At 43.1% G+C, this 26,294-nt stretch overlaps 1 protein-coding gene and 1 non-coding gene across 2 annotated transcripts in view; one reads left to right on the top strand and one right to left on the bottom strand.

Annotated features, from left to right (window-relative positions):
* The first annotated feature begins 3,352 nt into the window (after positions 1-3,352).
* Positions 3,353-26,294, top strand: part of sorcs3b (sortilin related VPS10 domain containing receptor 3b) — a 74,995-nt gene continuing 52,053 nt past the window's right edge. Inside the window, exons 1-2 of the mRNA XM_028964955.1 lie at positions 3,353-3,960; positions 22,713-22,780. Coding sequence (XP_028820788.1) covers positions 3,520-3,960; positions 22,713-22,780 — 509 coding nt within the window. The 5' untranslated portion in view covers positions 3,353-3,519. The remainder of the gene's footprint in view (positions 3,961-22,712; positions 22,781-26,294) is intronic.
* Positions 22,228-22,334, bottom strand: LOC114785008 (U6 spliceosomal RNA). Its single transcript, XR_003748991.1, has one exon. It is a non-coding gene; the product is annotated as a U6 spliceosomal RNA (small nuclear RNA).

Here is a 26,294-nt window from a genome sequence, read left to right as displayed (position 1 = left end):
TACATCAGCAGTTTTTCGGTCTGGGTTGTTGGCACTAAAGCGTCCCCAGGGGTTCTGACCTCAGTCGCTTTGGTGCTAACCATGCACTTAACTGGTTAGCAGTTGGCCGCCAGGAGATCGTAGCTCTGCTCGAAGGTCACAAGGCCTCAGGGAGGCTGGCGTTGATCTGTGGCGCTCCACATTCAGCCAACTGCACAACCACAGCTGAGGGTGGATGACAGGACCAACCCAGGAGCTGACTGTTTACTCCAAATAATGAAATGCATGTTGAATAGGTCGTTTCATTATTTTACTAAGTTGACATCATTGCACTGCAACATCTCTCCCACCATGTAAAAAGGAATACAAGCACCAGGAGGAACAGAAACTAACCAGGACCAAATCTACATTAAAAAACCCACACAAACACCAAAGAGAGGACTGAAATCCAGGCCTTCTTGTCTGAAGTCGAGGTTACCATGACATTTCAGGGCAAAATTTGCCAAAATTGACTTTTGAGGAAAAGCCTTGAGATGTCAAACCCTCTGTGGACTGGATGCCTGAAGAAACAATTAGTTACTGCTTTGAAATGGCAAAATGTAAAATAAACAAAAAATGTAAAATAATTATGGTCCCACTATACATAATTGGCTCTAAAGACAGTGACTGTGGTTTTGAATTGGTTTCAATAGTGAATGTAGTTAGGAAACAGTGTTCTGGAATGTAAACCTACCCATCAAATCATCCTGCTTGTCGACAGCACACCCATCTTGTTTTCTTTTCCGTTTAGTCAATTTCCCAATATGTGACCAGGATTTCGTCGATCTGACATCGTGGTACATTTACATGGTGTCCCCCGATGCCCATATGGTTAATCTGGCCATGCAGAAACCGTCGAGGGGGGAAGGGTGTCAAATGAGAAGAAACCTTGAGCTGATCTCTAGGAGTTCATCTGCCTCCAGCCTTCCAAACATGGCTGACCTCAGCGGCCACACTAATCATGGCTTAGTTTGGCCCTGAGTAAACCATAAACCTAATTAAAAAACCCTTCTGTGTGATTGGCAGGTTATTTTCTGGGCCGCCCGGCGTTCAGATGTTTGGTTAATTGAACAGTAGTCCAGCTTCTCGCTGATGCAATGATGTTGACTCATAGTGCAGGCGAGCTGTTCCAGCCCTGCATATTTCCCACCAGAGAAAGATGGACAGGAGCGTATTAGCGGGGTGCTTTATCCTTTGCATCATGCTGCTATCTGATAGTTTAATTACAGCTGCTTTGCAAGTTGATATCTGCGTGAACGTGCAAAGCTTTGAATTCGCATTTGGCTGATTCTTAACGCACGTCCAGGACTACAGCCAATAAAGTAAAGGCGTATGTACCAGCTTTGCTTTATTAAAAAGCATATCCGTGATACAGGGACACATTTGTCAGAGTCAAACAAGCAACCAGTATCCTATCATCTTGTGATGATTAATGTTCAGGATCTCTGAATGATGAATATTCTCTTGGCAAAACAAGGGGACATTCCTGTTCAGGATAATTGTTTAATTGCCCATGTAGCCTCTTGGCCCTTTATCACATTCATTTGGGGTTTACTGCCAAACACGCTTGATCCTGGTGGAGTTTCCATATGTGCTAAGAGATCTGATTCATGGACCTGAAGTGTCCTTGAATCTGAAGTGTCAAGGACCAGATTCAGACCTTAATGCCCTCACTCACTCATTCTCCAAAAGGGCATCGAGTGACACACAGACACACACACACACACACACACACACACACCATTCACCCAAACAATTCAGAGTCACCAATCCACCTAGTGTACAGGCCTTTGGACAGCAGGAGGAAAGCCTTGGAGGTGTGAGGCCACCTCCCTAACCACTGTGCCAGATACAGATCATGACATTTAGCTGATGCTCTTATTCGGTGTGACTTTCAATCATTAGTAAATGAGGGCATTAAGGTCATTAGTAAACCATTAGTAAACCACCTTAGACAGTTTTAGGCTACACGATTTTACGCCAGGCTGTTTTAGTGAAAGTGAAGTGAAAGTTTTTGTCATTGTAATCTGCAGCAGAGCACACGGTGACACAGCGAAATGTGTCCTCTGCTTTTAACCACCCTCGATGAGCAGTGGGCAGCCATGACAGGCGCCCGGGGAGCAGTGTGTGGCCACCTAGGCCACCACTGCCCCCTGATGCATACGTGCATAGGATGTTCTAGGATGTACAATGCTGTGAAAGTAGTAGATTACCAATAGCTGATTTTGGCACAGCAATGGCCATTCACGAATTTTGTTGAGAAGTTGATAAATTTGAGGGAACTCATCCTCTATGTGTGTGTGTGTGTGTGTGTGTGTGTGTGTGTGTGTGTGTGTGTGTGTGTGTTTGATCTCATATATCAGCAATATCTCGGGATTACATGTTGTGAAGATAAAGATCAACACTTTTCCACTTATCTGCAAACAGAGATTCAGTCTCTTAAAAAAGTAAAAGTACCAATTAAAAATCCACCAATACAGCCATGCGTTTGACTTTTAATTTTATAAATAACTATAATAATTTTACTCAAGCACATCTCACTGTAGTCTAACCCATTTTTCATACTGTAGTATTCATACTACGCTTTTTAACTTTTCTTTTTAGCTTCTAAATTGCAACAGAACGTTTTGTTGCACAGGGGGGAACAGGGGGGAACAGCGCTTGATGACCCAAGAGACAAGGGGCCGTTGGATGCATGGGTCGTTCCTTGGGATGGATGCATCGGTTCGATCCCTGTCATTACACAAACGTCTCTTTTGCTGTCAGCATAGCGCCTGGCGAGCAGCCCACAGGGAATCACTGTTTCCTCCGACCTGCTAAATCCTTTGATACCCAGGATTTGATGAGTTTGGCGAGGACATGGCCCCGCCCCCTTACTGTCTCCTAGTAAAAAAAAATAAACCCTCCTCTTTTTTTTTCTACTTTTCAATCGTTTGTATGTTTCTTCTTTTCTCGCCACTTTTATGCTGGGATCAGACCTAATTAATTTATTAAATTAATTTGGTTAATTTATTACCAAATTAACGCTAGTACTACTACAATTACGACTACTACTTCTACTTTTACGATTACAATTACTACCACTACTGTTACTAATAAAAACGTGTTTAAATAAGACTGCAGTGGCCCTGTGCTCAACCAATTAAACCTGATTCCTGATCAGCACACGGAACCCCTGATTGTAATAATGAATGAAAGAACCCACGAATGAATGAATCGGCCGTTTTGTAGGTGTTATTGCGTTTTAATGAGCGTTTGGTATTAGGCGTCGCGGTCCTCGGACGCGCGCACCTGCCACAGCGCGGCTCCGCCCCTTCAGTAGCCGGACGGAACGCGGACCAGCCAGTCACACTTACCGGGACCGGGTCGGTGCGGAGCTCGGGACGCGCCCGTTTGCACCCAGGCCTGGATTCGATCTCGTCTCGTTTGCTTCTAGGTTTTTTTTTGTCGACATTCTACACGTTTGTGACTCCGCGCGACCGAACTAGTTTGCATGAAGCGATGGCGCGCGTGTGGCGCGCGATGTTCTGCGCTTCGTGGATCGCCTGCGCTCTCGCGCGCACCGACCCCTTCCCCACGGACGTGGACGAGGCCGGCGGATTGACGGGGACCGCTCCGCGACACTCCCGTCCCTCTGCGCCCGTCGCCGCAACTCCGAAAGTTTGGAGCGCGCGCGCGCCCCGCGGGACGGACACCGCGGGGCACCTCGGACCCGCCGCCCGGAAAGCCCGCTCGGAGGCGGCCGTCCGCGACAAAAGAGCGGCCCCTCTCGCCGACCCCCCCGGCGACGGGCGGACGCTGGAGCTCCGCAGGGGCGGCGGCGGAGCGCCGGCCGCGGGGCCGAGGGTGAGCGAAACGCAGCTGAGCAGCTCCAGCTTCGCGCTGACCGGCGACTCCGCGCACAACCAGGCCATGGTGTACTGGACCGGTCACAACAACAGCGTGAGTATTAACTTTTCGTTTAATAATAAAAAAAAATAAAACTTTTGTTCCTTCGACGGCGTTAAACGGTTGTCGGGAGAACCTTGAACATGCGTGCGTAAAAAAAAAAAAAAGAAAGTGAACTCTTCCTCCCTCCCTCCCTCCCTCCTCATCCCCGGATCCTGCCCAGCGGGCCGCCGCGTCGTGCGTCTCCGGTGTGCGCTCTTGGCGAGGGGGGCAGGACGGCCGGATTTCGCCTTAAAGCGTTTTTTAAGACGCGCGTTTGGAGTGAAATAGTGACGGAAAGTCGAAAGCGCGGATGGCAGCTTGTTCCAGACATTCTCATTATTCATTTTTTTTTGTCCCACGTGTCGATCGGTGCAGTCCTCTTCGGTTTGTGACCCTGTGTAATTTTGTATGGTGTGTTTTATAGCCCAGTGGCTCTTTATAAAATCTGGAAAGATTTCCAGATGAAATCTGGCTAACATATGAACTACAAATGCCCTCCTGTTACTACTGGTAAGAAACAAAATAAATTGCAGGGTGGTGCTGAATTCGTGGGGATTGGTTGAATTTGTGCTAACCGGGACTCATAATTCGATCTCTGGGTTTTTTGGATTGAACGATTTTTTTTTTACTTCCAGCAGTTGTCTTCATATTAACAGGCCCTTAATTGACACCAACAACTACGACTATGCACCATCCTCCACTAGCAAACCCACCCTATCTGCGATCGATGGCTTATAAAGCTTGCTCCGTTCCGGTTTTACACATTGACCTAGTATAAGAACGGCGTGTACTACCTAAAATCCTTCTATACAAAGCCTTTGTACAGCCCTGGTACCACTGAGTACCACTTGCAGCTATCAAAATGATTGTCATTTACCTGTGCTCCAATATCCAAACTGGTCCATGCAGTGAGCAGTGATGTCTTCAGGAAAATGACTTTGGCCTGGGTAAAGGGAGTGATTCGGGAAAGGAGTTGCACCTCATTAGAAATAATTATGCTCGCACAGTATTCACGGAGAGCGAAAGAGGCAGATTACATTACATTGACTCTACACTGTCCAAAAAGTGCAAGATTCACACAATATGCTTAAATTATTTAAAATTTTTTCATAAATCCACAGAAGACGTGCCAAAAAAATAATGGTTTCAGTGGACTGACTCCACTGACCACTGATATAAGTTTTAGTCAGTAGGGAAATTAAATAAAAGTTTTTTTTTATCTCCCCATTAGTAACACCAGGAAAGGACAATCTAAAAGTGTAAAACACACATAAATAATAATGATTTAAAAGTGAATTTGATTTCATGATATCTAGACACATGCTTCAAGAACTGGCCATTGGTCTCTCCCCAAGTCATGGTTTTATATGTTAATAATATTTATTATCTCTGGTGTCTTCGGTATTCAGAATTGGCAATATCAGAAAAAATTGTGATAAAATTTAATTGGAAAAATCAAATCGTTCGACACGGTGCTCCCTGTCATGGCTGCCCACTGATCACCAAGGGTGATGGTTAAAAGCAGAGGACACATTTTGTTGTGCCATCGAGTGCTGTGCTGCAGTGTTTCACAATGACAATCACTTAACTTTCAGTTTTCAGTAAATGTTTATTATATTGTCTATTTGTCTATTGTACATATAGTTTTACGTGGTCTTGTATTGCTTGGCATAGTTTTGTTTTGTGTATTGTTGTATGGTCTCATTGCACTTGCCCCACAATTCCTATTTGAATTACTGTCATGTATTGCATTGGCCTATTTTGATGATATGCAACTTGTCATCCCCTGCACTACCTTGCCATCACCAGCAACTGTGGCACAAGAATTTGGCCATATTGCAAAATATACTGCAATAAAACACAAACATTTTATCAGCAAGCAACTAAATTCCCACGCACCCCGTTACGTTTGCTGATCTGGAAATTTGGGCAAAAGACCTTTCCAGCCCAGGCTGCAAAACACCCTGTTTGCCTGCATTTGCAAGTCTTCCATTTTTAAAAAGGTCTGCCCTTTCTCAAGCAGCCTCTAGTGATCAGCTACTGACCTACTGTTTCCACGGTAGGGATAACTGGAGTAAAGTACCCAAGGTTGTAACTCCAGACCTCCAGAGATTAGATTGCGGGGAAATGCAATAAATCAATATCTAGATATCTAGAGCTGTAACTAGATATCAGTTGCTCCTGAAGAGGCCACTACAAAGAACAAAAGTTTTACGCACAGGGAATTTGCTGAGCTTCATCCTCTGAGTTCATTCTTTAAGATATATTCAGATGCTCTGCAGCGTAGATTATCCAATAAAAGCAGTTGTCTTGATGCGTCTACGTATGGCAGATATTTCAGCATACTGCAACCTGTTCGTTTCTCAGGTGGATGAAGTAGGGGTAAAAGGTCATACCTTATTGGATATGGCTATGTGATTCAATGAGGGCCCGATTTGGGGGTCACCCAACTTCCTGATGACTTTCGCTTGTGTGGACTGTCCATTGGGATTCAAATGGCTTCCGCTGTTAAATTCAAAATCAATGAAGTGTCCGGTGGATTATGGGAATAAAGGAGAAGGAGGGCCCACCAGTGACAAATGACCGGATTGGACTATCGACCACTCAGGTGACAGGCTTTCCCAGTGGCTGTATCTTGACAAATTATTTATTTAAACCCATTTAACCAAACTACAAGGGTTGAGCTGATACGGGATTGATCAGCATTATTTATTTCCTTTATCTAATTAGGCAAAAACCTTACCTTAAAACGTGATCATGATTGCTGAGTTTTTGTCTTTCACGATAGCAACCAGGTTAGATTAGGCAATCATAGTGTATCGCAGTATTGCAATATTTTTTTGTCTAGACCAAAAAAGTAAGATGGTCCTTCAAACAGTTGAAAAAGTGTCAGCAAACAGAACTGTTTTCTCATCCTCTAAGCCAACCAAACTTGGCCAGACAGCACTGTGGGCATTCCCTTTTACAACTCTAACAAGACACCAGATCACTGACCGGTGGAGCAGCGGGCAGAAGGTCTTATGACCTGCAAAGATGCAACTCTGCAGTCAAGAGACTGGGCAGAAATGAGAAAATACAGACAGTTTGTACTCTTATATTGCAATGCTGTGGTTATTTCTCAAACATATAAAATGCATAAATATTAATAGCTTGTGCTATACCCACTGAAGCAGAGCCGATAACCATCCCATGAGTGAAAAGATGAGAGGACGCAGCAGAGGTGCTTACAGTGTATTACAAGTAGACGTCCAAAACATACAGCACTTTTCAAACTAGTAAAACCATTTCCTTATTGTTGCCAGGGTCTGTGACACCAAAGGCGACTTTGCAAAACGCACTCTCCATCATGCGAAAAAGGCAAAACTGCAGCTCTGATCGCTACAGTTTAAAACGATTGCACTGGCAAATTCAGTGAATTTCCGGAGGTTAGAGAGAGAGAGAGAGAGAGAGAGAGAGAGAGAGAGACACCTCACGGCAGCGAGCCAGGTGAGCCGCAGTAAAGGCTTTTAATGAGCTTGAATGGCTTCAATTAACGAGCAGCCTGCTGTATATTGTATATTGATCAATGTTCCGTAGATAATCAGTCTGCTTTTTTGTTTAAGCAATTTAGCGTTAATATAGGGTGACTCATGTCATTAACGTATGTTCGCTCTCTAATCATAGTATGGCATAGCACGGCTGTCAATCACAATCAAAGCTTAATGTATTGAAATTGATTTATCAGCTCGTGTGACAGGGTAGGTGTGATTTGGGATAATTGCCTTTGAATTGTCTTCACAAATGTCATCAATGTCATCGAAGATGTTAGCATCGATCCTCTTGCCCAGGACCAGGGGAGGAACGGCCGTGACAGGCGCTGCTGGGAGCAGTGCATAATTTGGAAATTTTGGTTATTGATTTTCATGCTGCAGCTGATGTGTGAAAAGCGTGGTTTGCTAAATGTCAGTTCAAACTCCCGTTGGTCTGCTGGCATCAGCCTGGCAAGGCTGGCACATTCAGGGTGGCATCTCTGCAGGGCTGCTGGATGTTCTTTTGTTTCATATTTTGGCCAGACTGACTTTTTATCCAATACTGGCATCTCAAATGTTTGAGGCCTTGAGTGCTGAATGGTCAAACACACACAGACACACACATACACACACACACAAACAAATGCAGCAGGAAGCTCATAAAGAGAATTTATGAGATGAAAATCCCTCTTAGCTCAATTTGGCCGCATTCACAAAAGTAAAAACAATCAATAGAAATCCATATTATGATGAAAGAGTCTCTGCCAGCTTTTAATCAGGCCTGCAGTCCCCCCGTCTTCAAAGGTCTCCCACAGCGCGCCACTCTATATGAAATGGTTCCTGCGGAATAATTGAGACCTTCCTTCTGGAGTCCCTGACAATGCTCACCTGCAACCCTGACTCCTGAGCATCAATTGAACTACAATTAATTTAGGATCCTAAGTGCTCTAATTTGATTTCGGTAAGTATGTAATAGCGCTAATTTGTATTTATTTAAATATATGCAAAAGAGAGAATTGCTTCTCTCCAATGGGCTAAGAGCTCTGTACTGCATAATGAGCTGAAAAGATTTGTCGTGTGCACTGTCTTCTGTTTACGAGCAACATAGACAGATGCACAAACAGTCTAGGCCTCTGTAGTTATATGTCAACTGCCATTTCCTGGTGTTAATTACCCAGGTTGCCGCGAGACACACACACTTTTTCCGTTAGCAGCCCCCGGGCATCTCTGGCTACGTCACATACCTCGGCAGTCTTGCCAAATGTAGACTTTTAGAAAAGGGCACATTGCAGACACAGAAATGGTCTAAGGAGGTCAAATGTTTATACTGTGAACAGAGCAAACCCTAGACGCTCCTGCCTTGTGTCCCAATTCTGCACTAAGCAAATTCTGTTCTGTTCTGATGTGTTTATTGGCTCATACTAGAAATATGTGATCCTGTAACTGCTTATATTGTTTTGGGTAATATTGCAATGCTTTGCAGTGTTTTAGAGTGACCTAAAGGGATTATGGGTATCAATCCACACTCCAAACAAATTTGGGGAAGAGTATCACCAGTTCTCCTATGTCCTTCCTCTTACTCTTTTCTTGAGCAAATTTCATGGCGTAAAGACGCTACAGACGTACTTGCGGAGTACACTCACCTGCATTGCAAAGTTATTAAAGTTGTGATGGTAAAACACTGGCTGGAAGTGGTAGTGCTGACAAATTAATACCCAAAGAACCTTCAGTGCAGGTGTGGACTATAGGGTAGAATATACTCGATTTATCTTACATTTACATTTATGGCATTTATGAGATGCCCTTATCCAAAGCGACTTACAATCAGTAGTTACAGGGACAATCCGCATGGAGCAACTTAGGGTTAAGTGTCTTGCTCAGGGACACAATGGCAGTAAGTGGGATTTGAACCTGGCTCTTCTGGTTCATAGGCGAGTGTGTTACCCTCTAGGCTACTGCCACATCTTGTTCCTTGTGCAATGTATATGTCTATGGCTTGTCAACTGGAAGGCTACAGGAGGGAAACACAGACAATGTTGTTATTGTTGTACAATAAAGATCCGATAAGGCTGTGGTGGCCTAGCGGTTAAGGAAGTGGCCCCATAATCAGAAGGTTGCCAGTTCGAATCCAGATTGGCCAAAGTGCCACTGCGGTGCCACTGAGCAAAGCTGCTCCCCGGGCGCCTGTCTTGGCTGCCCACTGTTCACTAAGGGTGATGGGTTAAAAGCAAAGGACGCATTTTTTTGTGTCACCGTGTGCTGTGTATCACAATGACAATCACTTCACTTTCACTTCACTTAAATGTCGGTGGAGGGTGTGTGATTAGCATCTTCTAGGGTTGTGATGTGCAGGACCTCATCCATCAGCCGCTGTAAGGTGGCTAGGGCCCCATGCAATCCATATGGGTCAGGTACTGTATAGGAACTTGAGGAACTAAACATCATTATTTTCCAGCATGGAAGGGGTCAGTGGCACATGCCAATAGCGTTTTGTGAGGTCCACCCAGTCTTTTTATCAGTTCATCCACCTGGGGCATGGGGTAACCGTTGAAACACAAGGCCTCATTAAGCTTGCAGAAGTTATTAAAGAGGTGTTACGTACCATCAGGGATTGGCACCATCACCACCGGGCTGGACCGGGGACTATGGCTCTCCTTGATGACCCCCAAAGAGCGTATCCTTTGCATCTCCTCTTCGATGGCTGTGTGACCCTGTAGGGAACCTGGATGATGTGAGTCCTGCCAGGGACAGAGGAGAAAACATCACTGAAGTGGTCTATGATCTCTTTTACCTCCTGACAGTGGTGTCCATTCTGCTGGTCCAGTTGGTTATATAGCTGTTGCTGCGCCAACTGGGCTTTCTTAATGTACTTGTGCACCAGAGTCATGACTTTTTGGATCCGCTCCTCCATCTCTTGGATCTGCTCAATGGTCATCCTGAACGGGGTAAGTTGCTCCCACACTTATCTGGCTATATCCAGGAGCTCTTGTGGTCTTCTTCCAAATTCAGTTCAAAGGGGGCTAAAACCCATCGCCGGTGAGGTCGGTGGGGTTTCGGTCCATCTGAACAGTCCTTTGAAGTCTGGATAATCCATTCCCAGTATGAGGGGTACCGGGAGTCCTTGCACTACCTCCACCAGCAGGTTTCATGTCTCTTCTGTGCTGGACAGTGGCAGAGACCCAAAGGCCATCGATGTAGACTGGGACCTGCAGATGCATACTGTGGTTCTGTTGGCGAAACCCTTGGCACCCTGCCAGCCAGGCCTTGGGTCCTGCTTCCAGGGTGGGTCCACCCCGATCCTTGTGCTTGGAGATGTCTTCGAGGTAGTGCCCCCTGTACTCCTTTTTGTGAGGGGGGTTGGCCGCTCAGTCTTCCAGGTTGTGTGGGTTTTTCGGGCCGTGCACTGCTGGCCAGCCAGCATGCACTCATTCAGGAATGTGCTCTAGCTCTTTGAGCTTTGTGGGAGCCAATTTCCCCACGACGTAGCCATCAATCACCACCCATTGTACCACTTGGTCCGTAGTTAGCTCTGAGGGCAAGAGCCAGCATGGGGTCAGCCGACAGACTATATGGTGTATAATGAGCATAAGTCCTAATGTTATTGTTATTGTTATACATGACAGCATGTATTTGGTTCTCGATATTCACCCAGATTCAAAAATATCATAATAAGGACACTTGACCAAAAGAATTAACTGCATGCTTACATGCTGATAAAGTGTTAGTGGAGTTGTACATTTTGGTCATAGAAAGATGAATTTGATAGTATATTTATCAGACAAAAAAATTGCTGCACCTTTAAAGTAGCAGTGCAACTTCCTCATACTTTTATTTGCTGCCCTCAGTCCAACATAAGTGTGATTATCAACTCACAAGGTAAGTTGGGTGGAGTGTAGGAATGGAGTAGGTCTGCCCAATAGGCTGGAGCCGAGTCATTCAGCAATTAAAAAAAACAAATAAAAGAATTTTAAAACAGATTCTAAAACAGACAGGTAGCCAGTGTAGTGAGGCTAAGATTGGGATTATGTGATCTCGCCTGTTTATACTAGTGAGAAGATGTGCATTTTGTACCAGTTGAAGGCGAGCTAGAGATGTCTGGCTGATCCCAGCAATAAGTCAGACAGACAAGAAGAGGTTGGATAGAGCACCCCTTGTTACACTTAGGGGGGAAGAAGACTTGACAGTTGTCTGCATAGAAATGAAAAGAAACACTGTGTTTTTGAAAAATAGCTCCAAGAGGAAGTAAGTACAGTATAATGAGAATAAAAGAGGACTCAGAATGGAGCCCTGTGGTACCCCCCCAAAGAAGCGCCGTTAAATATGAGAAAGAGTCCTTAATTGAGACAAAGAGGTTTTTATCACATAGATATGTGATATCACATAGATATTTGAATCATTTGAGAGCTGGATCCCTAATACCCACCCGATATCTAGCCTTGAAGCAAGAATATCATGATCAATTGTATCAAAAGCTGCTGTTAATTCGAGAAGCACAAGTAATAGTGTCCCCAGAATCATTTGCTAAGAGAATGTCATTAAAGACTCTTAACAGAGCCGAATCTGTACTGTGATGTAATTTAAACCCAGACTGAAAAACCTCCAGGATTGCATTTGTCCCAAAAAGGGCTGTAGCTGGACATGAACAATCTTTTCAAGAAGTTTAGATATAAAAGGGTATTTTGAAATTGGCTTAAAGCTTGATAATGGCTACTGTTAATGATGGAGAGGCTAGATTTCCTCTTTTAACAGCCGAAGGGGAATAACGTCTAAGGGGGAACACAAGGGTTTTATTTCAGAAATAAGTTGCTCTACATGACAGAACATAAAAGTGGTTTGTAATATTTAGGTAATGCTAGCAAATGCTGGCAAATGATATCCAAAATATTTTTTTTTGATTATTTGTAATAAACAACTTTCCCTAAATTCCTACACTTGAAAAGTTACAGACTGTGAGCTCTGCAGACTATCCGCAAGTACACAGTGGCAGGACTGCAGTGAATCTACAGAGTGATGAAAGGTGAGGAGCTTTAATAGAGTCCATCACACCATCACAATGTCGACACCTGCTCTCCTTTATGCTCTTGGTGAGACCCTCCTGTTGCCTGGTATCACCTGGGAAGACAGACTCACCCCCCACCACTACCACCACATCCATCCTGCTTATATGGAAAGAAGAATGAGACAGAAAGTAATTACCTCAGTGTGAAATCAGGAGCTTGTTAGCTTTTAATTTTTAAAGCATTGAGTCATGCTTGATTTGTTAAGGTATGATTGGCAGTGCTCTTCAGATGTTCTTAAAGTGTGTATTTGCAATTAAATCAGTTTCTGGGGGAAAAAAAAGATCACCTAGTGCACGACTGGTTCATGTCTGTCCTGTTCTTCGTTTAATTTTTTTATTTTAATATACAATACTTTGGTCAGCTCCTTTGTTGTGTTAAAGTGCTTTCTAAATAAATATGATAACACTTGTGATAACAGCACATGAAAATGTGATAACAGAGATGAAAAAGAGTTCTGGGCTCAACCTGCTTCATGCCACGTCAGATTCTGTGGGCACACCGCAAAGGATCTACTGAGTAGGTCAATGCTGTTTTTTTTCCATCATGTTAATGAAGGATTGTAGTGGTGCTGTCTCTCCTCATGAAATGTCTCTCTGAACTAGGGTGTAAAAAACACGGGAACAACAATGGAAAATCAAGTGGTGAAGGGAAGACGCCTGAGTATTCCGTTGAAATTGTTAATTATTATAATTAACTCCATAAACTATTAGCAATGTATTTAAACTCATCTGATGTTACCTGGACATAAAGAGGCATGGCACAATATAAGTTACAGGAATTAACAGTTTCTAATTTAGTAACACAGGTAAATTACTATTGCAGTTACATGTAAATATCATATGATACGAATGTTACAGAAAACCCCAAATTAAAAGAAAAGGAGAAAGAGATAGAGAGGCCAGGAACCAAGCTTCAGAGAGGCAACCTGGACCTGACGAAACAGGGGGAGAGACAAAGGCCCAGAAGCTTGGGGAGATCTGAATGATGGACAGAGCGCTGGAGGAGGCGGCCGTGTGGCTGTCCGCTGACAGGTGGCACATCATTGTACAAAGCATCTGAGGGGGGACGAGCCCCCGGCATTTGACTCTCAAAAAGGTTGCCACAGACCAATCAGATTGGCCTTTGATGTTTCTGCCTTGTCTAAGCCGGAACTCCTGAAACAGGAAGTGGTCATCCATCCCCCACAAGACTTTCTCATCACCTCAGTCCAATTTTTGTTTAGTGGAGTAGTGCTGTGCTTATTCTGATGCTACAATATTGTGCTATATTAATCAGGTTATATCACCCAGCATTAATTAGAAGTACTAATTAAGTATTATGTCAAAATGTCCTTATATGTTAGATATACATTGATTTTTATTGATCAACATGTTGAAATATGCTAGCATTTTTTGCACAACTAATCAGGAGAGACATTTGAAAAAATAGATCAAAATACAGGCAATCAAGGAAATAGGAAATGGGCAGTGGTGGCCTATCGCGGGCAGTGGTGGCCTAGCAGTTAAGGAAGCGGCCCCGTAATCAGAAGGTTGCCGATTTGTATCCTGATCCGTCAAGGTCACGCTGTGGTGCCACTGAGCAAAGCACCGTCCCCACACACTGCTCCCCGGGCGGCTGTCATGTCTGCCCACTGCTCTCCAAGGGTGATGGTTAAAAGCAGAGGACACATTTCGTTGTGTCACTGGGTGCTGTGCTGCAGTGTTTCACAATGACAATCCTTCACTTTCACTAGTGTATGATTTTTTTTTTTTTATATTTTTTACTGATAGTATAAGTTAAATCTGTATTAGTCCCGCAAGTACGAAATTTGCATTGCTTAATCGATACAAAGGTAAGAGCAGCATAGAGTGGCAAAAGAATAGATTAGAAAAACTACACAAGACATTAGGATAACAAGCGTCCCTCATTTGTTTTTGAAAAATTTGGCAACCTTAATAGATATATACACAACAGATATATATATACACTAGATGTCGCATTCAGCCTGAGCATGTGTCAGGACCGCCGACATATTTGGGCAGGGTTGCAAGCTCATTTATTCATGCTTCTCTGATGGTACGAGCGACTTTTGTGCAGCAAACAAAGAATCAATGCATTTCATAAGTAAGATTTTATTTTATCATCTTGTATGTTACAAAATGTTGTGTTCGACAAATAACGTTATTCATGTTACATCTGTCTTCCCACCTCCAACCCTTAGGAAAGACACAGATTCTGCACTAACACATGAGTATATTTACGGCCCTATGATTTCTGGAAAGTGAAAACCGTGGACAGAATCGTGGAATCCAACAAATAAAACAGAATCCGCTTTAAAATGCGTTATTGTGTATAATTCGCGTTTCTGGCCACTGCAGTCCACTTCAGGTCAGTAATGGCGAAGAGGCTGTCAGTGCCGAATCTGTACCACTTGCCCGGACGGTTCCACGCATGCACACACATACGCAACGGTTAGGCTTGGCTCGCTGAAACACTGATGTCCTGAGAAAATGACAGAATTCGACTCCCGGTGCTAATTTTAGAGCGGAACAATACCCAAAGTGTTTTTTATGAATCGGAAGAAAAACTGTTTCATAAGAACATATGTGATGACCACTTACAGTCAATAACTCATCAGAAACAGAGAAAAGAAGAAAACTAGCACAAGACGCTCATGCCAGGAAACTCTTGGTCATGCAAACAAATCAGCTGATTCAAAATGTGATTTTATTATCATGGTTCCAGTTCATTATGCAAGTAGGCACAACCTTTTTTCTATGTTGAGGTCAAACGTCAAAAGCTGGAAAAATGTGTAGTATTGTACAAATGAAAAATGGAAAATACAAATGGAAAAATTTGTAATATTGTGAAATAGTTATTTGCATGATATCTATCATATTAAATATTACAAAAATTAAGTATTTTCACATGGACCTACCTTCGGTCATCTATTAAGCCAGAAATTGTTGACTGGCTGTTTTTTATTGCCAAAAATCTGAAAGGGTTGTTCACTTACTGTTTGCTTAAAATATAAATAATGAATACCCATAATTAATTGCAATTGCAATATTGATAAAGATAATTGGGATGATCCTTTTGGCCTTAATCGTGCATCTCTATTAGAAACTGTGTTCTAGTTCAACTCTGTTTCCTGTCCATGGAATTTAACTAGATCTGAGCTGTATGTCCACCTCACTAGGTACAAGTACACAGGTTTTCAACCAACTCAGGTCTTTCCATTTCTGCAGTTATTTGGCCGTTCCATTTTGGTGAATACACACACACACACACACACACACATCCACATCCTCGTCATCTGTCAAATGCTTTGATTCCTCCTACTGCCGTGGGTCTGCTTGCAGTCAAGTAGTGTAGCTCCAGAAGACGCTGATCTTGTCAGATTTGTGTGTGTGTGTGCGTGTCCCACTTTTTGACCGTCTTGTTTTATGCCGTGTTTCACAGTGGGCTTACTTTGCCTCTGGGCGCTTCTTGCTGCAATGCTGGGGAACAGTTCAGAAGTGTCACTCTGTGTCACACGGTCCCACAGTCTCCTGTATGAGATCAGAATCAGCTACCAGCATTTGTGGAGTTCTGGCTGTTGTCTTACAGGGGTCTTTGTTCCAGGTTGTGTTTTTTTTTCCCACTGGCATGCACTTACAAATTGTTTGTATTTGAAATGTACTGCTCTAGTCTGCAATGTATTTTCATTACTGATGCACGCTCATATTGTATATTACCGAGCCTTTGGGCCGAACATATCTTCAGCAAATGCAACTTTGAGAAATGCAATTAAAAAAGATTTGATCTGTGTGCGTATGTGTGTGTCTGTGTGTGAAGGGTGGGGTGACTGAAGTGTTCTCGGAGGCAAGTTGTGGCAGGATTGATCCAGGCGGTGTTTTCTACATTAATAAAACATAAATATGAGTAAGTGCTTTGCCCCTGGCAGTCTGAACCCCCACATTTTCTCCCTCTCCCATTTTCTCTCTTACACACACACACACACACACACACACACACACACAGAAAGTGACAGCCATGCTGGACTCATATTCTGGATTCATCAGAGACAGGATTTCTATACAAATCCAATTGGTGAGATTGATGCGGATGCAGTGTCACAGTGCGTGCAGCCAGATATATGAGCCGATGTCATTCATGGACCCACACTGTAACGTCTCGGCAGAGGGGAAACATCAGTCTGCTGTTGCCAGAGCGCACTCAAGCGTCACAACAACAACAATCGGCAACAACAATTATTATTTATTCTGGATGCATGATATTTACCCAGGATGAACAGGGTTTGTTCATTTTTTTAAAGGATACATCAAGCTGTATTTTATGTGCTTGAAGATGAAGTTTCTGTCGCACTGCAGAACGTTTGAGTCTGGAGGGGAATTAAACTCAAAGAGTGGCAGGGGTGATGTGATTATTTATTATCCCTCAGTTATTGATTAACATTTCATTTATTTGGTTGTAATTGGATGCCATGCAAATGTGTGTGGAATGATAAGTTACTGTCATAATTTGCTTTGACACATACTGCTGAACCATATAAAACTATGGTATTTTCTGAAACAAAAAAAATTTTTTATACTAAATAATTAAACATTTTTCAAATTGTAAATGCTAATGAATGCTTTTTTCCCCCTTTTTGCGCTTCAGTGAAGCATTTTGGAGCATCATCATTTATTACTTTATCTTGAAATCTGGTCTATCAGGTCAGGATAATAATACTAAGAAAGAATATTTACATTTTAAACTCACATACAGACACATACAGACATATATCACTGATAAATTTAACACTATTCTTGCGTTCTGTGGAAATGTTTCTTTACACTTGGTGTTCCAGGGGGATTGTTTCTTCTTTACCTCTTTAATGAATCTATTTTGCATATCATTTGACTGTACGAGTCAAACGTTTGGGTGCACCTATTAATTTGTGGATCTTGCATATTTTTACATTATAGAGCAAAACAGAAGACACAGAACTATGAAATAACACATGAGGTTATGTAATAAACAAAAAACAAAGAGTTGAAGATTTGCATCTCTCCAAATCAAGGGAGCTTTTTCTGTGATGGCAGCATTTCACACTCTTGGCTTCTCTCCACCACCTTAAGTTGGACAACGTGGACAGTTTCCAACAGTCCTGAAGGTTTATTATGCTGAACACTTTCTTATCATTCACTCATGATAATGAGCATCTCATGTAGTGGCTTTTGATGATGACAATAGTGAACAAAGCAGCCATGAAGCCAGAAAGAGGTGAATTAAAAAAAAACCAAACATATTAATCAGATGATGGGTTCTTCAAAATGGCCTCCATCTTAGTCTCCATAACCCCATACAGGGAGTGCAGAATTATTAGGCAAATGAGTATTTTGCCCACATCATCCTCTTCATGCATGTTGTCTTACTCCAAGCTGTATAGGCTCGAAAGCCTACTACCAATTAAGCATATTAGGTGATGTGCATCTCTGTAATGAGAAGGGGTGTGGTCTAATGACATCAAACCCCTATATCAGGTGTGCATAATTATTAGGCAACTTTCTTTCCTTTGGCAAAATGGGTCAAAAGAAGGACTTGACAGGCTCAGAAAAGTCAAAAATAGTGAGATATCTTGCAGAGGGATGCAGCACTCTTAAAATTGCAAAGCTTCTGAAGCGTGATCATCGAACAATCAAGCGTTTCATTCAAAATAGTCAACAGGGTCGCAAGAAGTGTTTGGAAAAACCAAGGCGCAAAATAACTGCCCATGAACTGAGAAAAGTCAAGCGTGCAGCTGCCAAGATGCCACTTGCCACCAGTTTGGCCATATTTCAGAGCTGCAACATCACTGGAGTGCCCCAAAGCACAAGGTGTGCAATACTCAGAGACATGGCCAAGGTAAGAAAGGCTGAAAGACGACCACCACTGAACAAGACACACAAGCTGAAACGTCAAGACTGGGCCAAGAAATATCTCAAGACTGATTTTTCTAAGGTTTTATGGACTGATGAAATGAGAGTGAGTCTTGATGGGCCCGTGGCTGGATTGGTAAAGGGCAGAGAGCTCCAGTCCGACAAGGTGGAGGTGGAGTACTGGTTTGGGCTGGTATCATCAAAGATGAGCTTGTGGGGCCTTTTCGGGTTGAGGATGGAGTCAAGCTCAACACCCAGTCCTACTGCCAGTTTCTGGAAGACACCTTCAAGCAGTGGTACAGGAAGAAGTCTGCATCCTTCAAGAAAAACATGATTTTCATGCAGGACAATGCTCCATCACACGCGTCCAAGTACTCCACAGCGTGGCTGGCTAGAAAGGGTATAAAAGAAGAAAAACTAATGACATGGCCTCCTTGTTCACCTGATCTGAACCCCATTGAGAACCTGTGGTCCATCATCAAATGTGAGATTTACAAGGAGGGAAAACAGTACACCTCTCTGAACAGTGTCTGGGACGTTGTGGTTGCTGCTGCACGCAATGTTGATGGTGAACAGATCAAAACACTGACAGAATCCATGGTCATGGATTTTGAGTGTCCTTGCAAAGAAAGGTGGCTATATTGGTCGCTGATTTGTTTTTGTTTTGTTTTTGAATGTCAGAAATTGATATTTGTGAATGTGGAGATGTTATATTGGTTTCACTGGTAAAAATAAATAATTGAAATGGGAATATATTTGCCTAATAATTATGCACAGTAATAGTCACCTGCACACACAGATATCCCCCTAAAATAGCTAAAAATAAAAACAAACTAAAAACTACTTCCAAAAACATTCAGCTTTGATATTAATGAGTTTTTTGGGTTCATTGAGAACATGGTTGTTGTTCAATAATAAAATTATTCCTCAAAAATACAACTTGCCTAATAATTCTGCACTCCCTGTAGTGGATGCAACCAAATTCCCTTGACTATTACTGGACATTCTTTTTGTTTTATGTTATCTTTTTGATAAAATTTGATACAGCCTTGTTTCTGAAGATGTGCATTGCTTAAAGTGGACTTTAAGGTTAGGTTAGGTAATGTTGTGTGCAGTGTAGTTGATTGAATGAACTTTATTGGTTAGACCTTAATTAGCTACTCACCTAAAGGTTATCCTTTAAAAGATGCATTCACTGTGGATAAGATTGCCTAGCGCTGCAGTAGAGAGTTGCGCAGGAAGGACTGTTCATTTTTATTACAAAGATTAATAATGAATGCAGCGCGGCTGAATTAGTGTACACAACAGCAGAGTCTGTATTAATGTACAGAATACGAGCCGATATTGGAGATTAATGGAGCAGGCATTGTTGATTAGTGAGCCTGTTATAATGAGAATCACGCTATAAGATTGTTCTGTTGGGCACGAAGCTTCTCAGGTACTGCTCCAGCCACAACATTAAAACCAAAGGCAGGCATGTAACAAGTGATTCATATTAATTTGGTCATTGCAGTGCAACCAGTCAAGGGGTGGATAATAGAAGGTCAAGTGAACAGTCTGTTTTGAAGTTAATTTTACATTTATGGCATTCATCATACGCCCTTATTCAGAACAAACTTACATCCAGTAAAGGAAAGTGACGTAAAGGAAAGTGACGTAAAGGAAAGTGACGATTGTCATGGTGATACACAGCACAGTACACGGTGACACATCGAAATGTGTCCTCTGCTTTTAACCCACCACCCTAAGTGAGCAGTGGGCAGCCATGACAGACACCCAGGAAGCAGTGTGTGGGGACAGTGCTCTGCTCAGTGGCACCTTCGTGGATCGGGATTCGAACCCCTTCCTTAACCGCTAGGCCACCACTGCCCCCACTAGGCCACCACTACCCAGTAGTTACAGGGACATTAGTTACAGGGTTAAGTGTAAAGGATACAGTGGTAGTAAGTGGGGTTTGTTCCTGTGACCTTTGTGGTCTTCTGGTTCATTGCCGAGTTTGTTACCCACCAGGCTACAAGCACTCTGGATGCAGGAAAAAAAACGGAGAATTGTAGGGATATGAGCGACTTTGACAGGTGCTGGATTTTGATGCTGGACGACTGGATCAGAAATAGCAGGTCGGGAAAGGTGTTCCCAGTGCGCAATGGTTAGTACCAACCAAAAGTGGTCCAAGTAATGACAACCTGTGAACAAGTGCTCATGGGGAGTGAAGGCTGGCCCGTCTGGTTTATTCCCACAGAAGAGGTAGCACAAAAATAGCTGAAAACCTGGAAATGCGTCAGAACATACAGTGCAGGACAGCGTGTTGTGTTATGGCTCTGTGTGGACGTAGTCTTGTCAGAGTGTGCACGATGACCTCTGTCCACCTCTGAAAGCCTCTACAATGGGCATATTGGCTTCGGAATTGCGCCATGGAGCAATGAAAAGGTGTTTTTTTTTTTTTTTTTTCCCAGGTGCGTGACCTTCTGGGAAACCTTGGGTCATGCATTCACGTCTTTTCCAGAATCACGTTCGCTTTTACAGTGTCCTTCTAGCTCGTCCAGGGCGGCTTCTCACTGATTAGTAGAGCCACATTTCACTACGAGTCGACATGAATCATTCCACCGCGTGATGAACTGCTAGCGTGTACAGACGTTAGACGCTAATTCACCGCGCTTTACCTGAGCAGACCTAGCGGAAACGGAGGCATGTACCCCGCGTATATGCAAGCGTTTAACGTCGAAGGGAGGTATTGCCACAGTATATACGCAGCAGACGTGTCCTCCCCTATCGCTTGCACGCCTGAATGTGCCGTTCCCCCCATTCAAATGCAAATGTAATTTAATTTAGGCTGAATGACTACGCATGTGATTAACCTCATTGGGACAGAGCTGATCCCCCGCTGAGGAAAGTGATATTCAGAGACGTGAACCAGTCCTCATTCCGTTCATTCTCTATAAAGAAGTAATTAGTTACAACATCAAAGCTATTTAACTAAATAACTACCCGAAATTAATTCTGACTTCGGTCACGGTCCCTTAGACAAGGCGCATTTTGATATGCTAATTGTGTTTTTTAAACTCTTGATTGGTTAATTAACCTGTAACGAAGACGCCGGGAGTGCGGAGCAGAAGTGTTTTGCAAATAAACTCCAGGTCAATGGGGGTCGCGGTGGTTTGGAATGAAGCTGGGCTGCACCATTGTCCTTCAGCTTCGCTGCCGCTATTTCTGGCGCGGCGACTCGCTGTGATTGGAAAGGGGTTAATAAGTGTGGGTGTGCGCGATTCGCTCCCTCTCCTCAGCCATTTCGCCGTGATAAATCGAAAGTAGCATTATGGGATAATGAGCACATGATGATCCGCATTTGCAGCGTTTGCACTTCACCAGGTTGGCTTGCATTTGGCTGGTACCCCGTGTCACAGAGGAGAAGGGGGGTGGATGTAACTCTCACCTTAGCCTCACTCTGCGGCATTAGGACAAGAACTAAATCTAATATTTTTTTAAAAATTGCTGGGATGACGGTCCGGTCATGGCTGCCTGTAACCAGTAACAAACTTTGTAGGCTGACAAATCCCTAGAATTTGTCTTCTTTAAAAAAAAAAAAAAAAGTGAAGTGATTTTCACATGTGATACACAGCAGCACAGCACACGGTGCACACAGTGAAATTTGTCCTCTGCGTTTAACCCATCACCATCAGTGAACAGTGGGCAGCCATGACAGGCGCCCGGGGAGCAGTGTGTGGGACGGTGCTTTGCTCAGTGGCACCTCAGTGGCACCTTGGCGGATCTGGATTCGAACCGGCAGCCTTCTGATCCGTTTCCTTAACCACTAGGCCACCACTGCCCCGTAAAAATATGGAACGCTTCACGGATTTGCGTGTCATCCTTTCGCAGGGGCCATGCTAATCTACTCTGTATCGATCCAATTTTAGTATATGTGCAGCCGTAGCAAGCACGTGGTACAACTAATGTCCTCACTTGCTGTGTATTTAATGCAGCTTTGACAGTGGAAGACTGTCATTGCTACATAATATTTAAAATATTTACATGAAATTGCCTTCTCTGAAAACCAGCAGTTCAGTTTAATCAGTAGTTTGTTCAATACTGGGCATAATGGCAGGTACACGGAGAGTGGAATTACATACTGACGTAACAGATTTAAATGTTTTTCTGTCGTTATTTATACTATGTATCATTTAACCTTTTACCTCCCAAAGACCAGATTGGGAATAATTGTATTGTATGAACTGACCAGTGACAAGGCCAGGGTTTATACTCTCACTACTGAAATGTCAGTTACATCTTGCAAGATACGAAATCCTCTCTTCTTTCAGGTGATCCTGATTCTTACCAAACTGTATGACTTCAACCTGGGAACGGTGACCGAGAGCTCACTCTGGAGGTAGGCCAAGCCGGCATGGCCACGTGTGTGGATGGCTTGTGGGGCACATGATGAATATTTTAATATTTCTTCTTTTGAACTGATGAGAGCATTTCTGGCTCAGCTGATGGTGTCAGCCATGGGTCCAATGCAGGGCTGCATGATTTGATTCTTGATTACAGGGGAGTTGCAATTTTCTTGGGTTAAGAGTTGAAAACACTTGTGATTTGTCAAAAAAGCTATTAAAAAGTAAAGAAACTTGAATGTAATTTCTCAAATATACAGTGTTCAATTCTTCTTGTCCTTGACTTTGATGCCATGTCCATTGTCATAAAACCTCAAAACACTCCAAACAATAGGATTTTCTGTGACTGCTCTTGGTTTTATGAACAGTCTGAATGGACCAGGATGAGTCTCAACCTACAGTGTGAGAGCATCGAGTTGAAAGACAGACATGCGGCCATAATCTGGTGCTCGCATTCAACAATGACGTCTGTTTAAGAGCAGCTTTCTTCTCCAGACGACATTTGCTTGACTTCACTAGGCATCTATTCTTATTTTCTGAAAAGAAAAGTGCATATGAAAGAGTTGTGTGAATAGATCGAGCATTAGGGCAAGTTGTCAATGAGAAGAGGGAGTTTTGGCTGCGCTAACAAAGAGCTACAAACTCATTAAACTGGAGCCGTCCCAAAGACAGAAATTCAATCTCGCCGAAACCAAGGAAAACAACTTCAGGGCCCATAAAGCACACAGACACCCCTACTGTGCTCAGACGAAAAAGAGAGATTGTCAAAGGGCCGCGACATATATTGTACTCAGTTTAACAGCTTTCTTCGTTTAGTTCCTTTCAATTAGTTTCTTCTTTACTTTAGCCTCAGAACCCGGCGTCACGTAGTGGGGAGAATAAAATAAAGATTCACCCAGACACCCCATCAAAAATACTGAATATTTCATAGGCTCTCGAAGGATTCTGAATACTTCATTCCAGTATTTTCCCCAACGATAATACGTTTTTTTTTTGAGTCCCATGGAAGATGGCGGGTGCTTAAGGTGGAGCCGGCCGCCGCTCGGGCTGTCTGTCCCAGCCTGCCTGTGTTTGGTGGGGAAAAAGTCATTATTGTTCCTGACTCAGACCGGAGCAGAAGCAGAGCGGGAACAGCGGGGAAGGGGCGCGGTGGTGGTGCTGGTGGTTGGGGGGGGGGTCTTATTACGGAGGTTTGAATTTAAATCTGGGGGAAAGAAGCGATGTGTGTAATAACTGCATGAATGATTTATGGCTGGGTCTCCTGGCGGTGGGGAGGGAAAACGACAGTTAAGACAAAGGAGCTGCCGGAGTCAGACACTGCACTTCATCAACGTCCAACCAGCTTCCCAGCCCCGGCACTCCTCTGCCCCGACTCAAGAATAAGTTGTTGTTCTTTTTTAACACCTTTAACACCAGAGGAAGACATGGGCTACCTGTAATTACAGTCAATGTCTCCCAGGTCCCATGTTGCAGTCTTATTGACTTTATTGTTATTTTTAAAAAGCAAGTAGATTTGTTTCATTTGCTCCCTGTTCAGTTCTATGGCTGCCTCATCTTATTTTGTCACTGTCAGGACTGTGTGATTAATAGTAAAATAAATTGTAATTCAGGTCCTTGTCTCCGCAATTATGTTGCATTTTCAGAAATTGGTTACTGCTAAATCCTGCGGCAACAAATTTTATTGCACTCACATGTGTATTTCAGCACAGGTTGAGCTTAATTAGACGCCCAATTCATTTTGCAGAAACAAGAAAAAATATATTGAGTAGCTGGCACAGACTGGGGATTAACAGCATTTGCTGTTCTGCTTACTGCCTTACCTGTTAATAACCAGGGATGTTACCTTCAGCCACATTACCGGCTGTGGCGTCCTAGCGGGTAAGGAAGCGGACCCGTAATCGAAAGGTTGTCTGTTCGAATTCCGAACCGCCAAGGTGCCACCGAGGTGCCACACTGCTCCTGTGTGCCTGTCATGGCTGGCCACTGCTCACCAAGGGTGATGGTTAAATGCAGAGGACATTGTGTTTCACAATGACAGTCACTTCACTTTCACTTCAACATGACTAGCAAGGGGTGTGGGGGGTAGATATATTTAATGTCCAAAGCTTAAATGTAAAAAAATGTTTTGAATTACTCATTTGTAGATATATTGCTTAATCTGGAAAAAAAAAGGTTTGGCTTTTATTTTGGCGTTTTGGAAATTGGAGATAGACAAATAGCCTCATTTACCTCATGAATTTACCTTTATACTACAGTTATTTAATGAAAATAGATAAAACAAGAAAGAGACAGAATAATTCATTTGTGCATATGCATTATTTGTGCATTTCACATAATGCAATCGCATCTGTGAGAGCCGTCAATGTTAGGCTTGTTCATCAGTATAAAGTCAAATAAACTCTTAGGATTTACGTAGCTAAATAGATAAAAGAAGAAAGAACGTTTGTCCAAGTGTCATACATGTGTTGTGTAATATTTGTGCTTGTGTTTATTTATTGTGCTATTTATTTATTGTTTGTCTATTTATTTGTTTGTTTGTTTACTCCTTTGACTTTTCACTTGTGAACCAGGCCCACTCTTAGCACTGTCCTTAGCACCAGTTTGAAAATGGTGTCTGAAGTGATTAAAAACCAAATATTGTTATTCCTTTTGCAATCTCAAACCTACTGCCATGCTCTCTCTGAAAAAGAGATTAATCCTCAGCTTGTCTTCGCTGTGGACGTGTCACAGTCTGGCTGGAATCGGACTTGTTAAAAAGATGTCCATAAACCGAGCTCAGGACAGGCGGCGACCCCAAACCACCAATCAGTCAGAACCGCTGGAGTTAAAACTTTGACAGTTGTCCTTCCTCCCCCTTTTCTTTTCTGTCGGTCCAATTAGTTTCAAAGGACCAGTGAGTCAGTTCCCCAACAATTATTTGGTGAATATGTACATATTTTATGCTAGAGTTTGACTTATAACGAAATAACTGTAAAGCGGCTTTATGGGGAACTGAATGCCAAATCCCACCGTGAGCAAGTGTAGCGTTCCAGCAGAGAGGAAATATTCTCTGCTAATACAAAGACTTTGTGACTCAGTGGGTCCCGGTGAACTGATGAGTGTTTGCAAGCTCATTTTTTCTCGCACGGCGAAGATAACGGTGGCCTGTTAAAATATTTAGATGACTCTTGCAGACAACCCGGGTTTGGGTTGAAATTCACTCCTTTTGGGTTTTTCTGGGGAGCTTGGGACTGTCATTGATCCAATGCCATGACCTCTCCTTGGGATCCCTTAAAGCCAGACATGCAATACTGTTAAAAAGCAAGGACACCTACGATGCTCAGGGCCTGAGTGGTGTGGGGCATTCATTTTACACTGGTGCTAAGTGTGGAGTTTGTTAGTGTAAAGTTAAAGACATCCTTACGATTTACTAAAATAAATAGACGGAACAGCATAGTGCTGTGCTTAGTGCAAGTTAAAGAATAGAGCCCTTGACGTCAAATGTAAGATGTGCCTTTGCATGGATAGATC

Source organism: Denticeps clupeoides, chromosome 2 (genome assembly GCF_900700375.1).
Source record: "Denticeps clupeoides chromosome 2, fDenClu1.1, whole genome shotgun sequence".
NCBI classification, from domain to species: Eukaryota; Metazoa; Chordata; class Actinopteri; order Clupeiformes; family Denticipitidae; genus Denticeps; species Denticeps clupeoides.
This window is presented reverse-complemented; position numbering and strand designations above follow the sequence as displayed.